Source organism: Pteropus vampyrus, unplaced genomic scaffold (assembly GCF_000151845.1).
Source record: "Pteropus vampyrus isolate Shadow unplaced genomic scaffold, Pvam_2.0 Scaffold231, whole genome shotgun sequence".
NCBI lineage: Eukaryota > Metazoa > Chordata > Mammalia > Chiroptera > Pteropodidae > Pteropus > Pteropus vampyrus.
The window spans coordinates 21,538-24,308 of NW_011889012.1; the positions used below are offsets into that span (position 1 = coordinate 21,538).

The 2,771-nt window shown below is 61.4% G+C and overlaps 1 protein-coding gene across 1 annotated transcript in view; it reads right to left on the bottom strand.

Moving 5' to 3' along the window:
* The window catches only part of TNIP2 (TNFAIP3 interacting protein 2), a gene marked incomplete at its 5' end in the record, with an annotated part of 14,938 nt that overhangs the window by 2,821 nt on the left and 9,346 nt on the right, over positions 1-2,771 (bottom strand). Inside the window, 2 exons of the mRNA XM_023519694.1 lie at positions 193-390; positions 1,797-2,084. Coding sequence (XP_023375462.1) covers positions 193-390; positions 1,797-2,084 — 486 coding nt within the window. The remainder of the gene's footprint in view (positions 1-192; positions 391-1,796; positions 2,085-2,771) is intronic.

Consider the following 2,771-nt stretch of genomic DNA (forward strand, 5'->3'; position numbering starts at 1 on the left):
GCGAGTGGCCACGGTGTCCCCTCGTCTGCCCACAAACAGCCTCTTACGGGTGGACTCGGTGCCGGTTTTCTGCCTTAAAAGCTGCACTGGACACTAATTCCTGTCCCCCCTTTACTGATGCGTGAATTAACTAGGGATAGAAAGTGACAGGACGGGCTACGGGTGTCCTTTCAGGTGAAAAAGTCATGTTTCTGAGGACCGTGTGTATCTGCCCAAGTGGCCTGAGAACGGGGACAAGCCCTGAGCATGGACCCTGAGTTCATAAGGGGGCTTCTTCCCGAACGAATGGCAGACGCTCACGTGAGTCACTTTCTGTTTCAACAGTCGGTTTTCCTCCTGTAACTTCTCCACCGCCACCTGGACAGAGGCATCCTTGCCTGGACAGTGTGGCTGCATGAGAAAGGGACAGAGAAGACAGTGGGTCACCACATGTGACAGTCATATGCGGCAAGAAGGAAGGAAGCCAGAGACAGGTCACAGGTGCCTAGGTAGCGGTGTGCATTCGGTGGAGAGGCAAAGCAGAAACAGTGGGGGGGGGGGCGCGACCTCATCCTGCCCAGCCCCCTCCCCCCACACACACACACACACTGGGGCCAAGCCAGACACCCTTCCCGGCGGACTTGGGGGCAGGAAGCCTGATGGCACTGCACCGGACAGCGGCCGGCCGCAGAGTGGCCGTGCACCCACTCTCCTCCTTCCAAGCCCGCAACAGGCAGGCTCAACCTCAGTGATCTGTATTCGGCAATGTGCCCCACAACACATGCTGTCAGGGGAACCACGCCTGGAAGCCACACCCCAAAGCGACCCCAACAGTGGCCGGCAGACCTAGCATTTACCACTGCAGCTCACCGGATGCCGCTGACTGTTTTTGCGAATTCCCCTCAAATGACAAAGGAAGTGCGTGTCCTAACCCAGCTGGCACTGGGGAAGCCCCAGGTGACTCAGCTGAGTCCAGAGCTGGGAAATGACACTGACTGAGACACGAAATGCTGCCAGCCCCCGCTGCAGGGCCCGCACCCGCCCAGGCCGCCCACCACGTGTGGCTCCTTTCGGATCCCCAGAGGGAGCTGACGGCGTGACTCAGTCTGCCGAGCAAACCGCCCTCCCAGGCCACACGTTCTCTCCTTTCTGAAACACTCGTCTTCCTGAGGCTCCCTTTTCGTGGAATCCGCCCAGGTGGGACAGGCGGCCTGGGGGTCACCGCGGTGCCAGCCCGGTGCGGCCAGGCAACCGCCACTCTGCTCGCTCGGCTCCCGATGCGCCCCCAGGACCCCCCAGGATGACCTGGTGGGGTTCCCGGTGCTGAAGCCCTCCCGCCAGCCCTGCTGGAGCCACAGACCAGACGCGGCCTGGCTGGGGCCCACCTGGAACACGCGCCCCGCACACCCTCACCCGGCTCACGAGGGGCTGGAGCCCCAAGGACAAGCAGGTCTCCCCGTCACGGCAGGCCGTGCTGCCGGCCCCGACGCGCCCAAGCCGGCTTCAGAGATGGCAGCCCGCCTGGCTCCCGCGGACGCCGGGGCCCAGGAAAGCTGCGCTCGCAGGCGGTTCGGGGGGCTGCCGCGTCCTCCGCCACGGCGGACGGGACCTAAGTGCCTTGTCTCCTGGGGGCGGCTGCTGAAGCGGGCCGCCTGCTCTGTCACACTTTGCAAGTTCCGCCACCCTGCAGGAGCCACTGCATGGCGGGCTTTGCCTCGTCCGTGGGGACGGAAGTGGGTTCCCGAGCTCTGTGATGCCGAGGGACGCTGCCCCACCCCAGGACGTCCCCACTGTGACCTGCCTGCACCACGTCCTACCTCGGGGCTCCTCTCCCGCGCGTCCCCCTGCGCGTGCTGTCGTTCGTCCAGACACTTGACCAGATGCTGGCACATGTGGGCGGTGGCGGCCAGAGTCCTCCGCAGCTGCTGGGTCTCGTCGGCCAGCGAGCGGCACAGAAGGACGCTGGCGGCCCGGGCCCGCTCCTCCTCGGCCACGCGCCCCCGCAGCAGCGCCACCTCCCGCTCCCGCTCCAGCCCCGGCTGGCCACGCAGCCGCTGCGTCTCCCTCTCCTTTTCTTCAAGCTGCTCAGACAGTCTCTCGATTTCCTAAGTGGAAGATTTAAAAATCAGTTACTTGATTAAAAGCCACATCGGAGACAAACGTTCATAGAGCAAAAGGAAGCTGACACGGACCGTCAGCGACGACAAACACGCACACTCGTTCAGAGATCAGGGTCTGAACTAAAAGTAACTTTGGAGTTTTCAGGATAAAACGCCTAAACTTCACCTGACGTTGTCTTCACGAGCAAGCTCACACCTGTAGACGTGATGGGCGGCCCTTCCAGACACTCTTGATGGGAAGGGTAGAAACCCCACTGTGGCCGGTGGCCCCCAAAAGGTATGTCCCTGTCCCGCATCCTTGGGAATGTGACTTTATTTAGAAATAGTCTCTACAGATGGAATTAGTTAGGATGAAGTCAAACTGGGCTGAAATGGACCCTCATCCAGTGCCTAGTGTCCTTGTAAAGAGAGGAGCTTGGGCACGTGACAGGAGGCTGTGTGAAGACAGAAGCACAGCTGTGAGCCCAAGGACGCCCCAAGGGTGGCAGCCACCCGGTGGCTGACAGAGGCTGAGAAGGATCCTCCCCCAGAGCCTCAGAGGGAGCCTGGCCCCAGAGCCTCAGAGGGAGCCTGGCCCGCAACTCCCACATCTCAGGCTTCTGGAACTCTGAAAGATTTAGTTTTTGTGGTTTTAAGCCCCCAATTAAGCCACAAAGGTACTTATCACTGCAG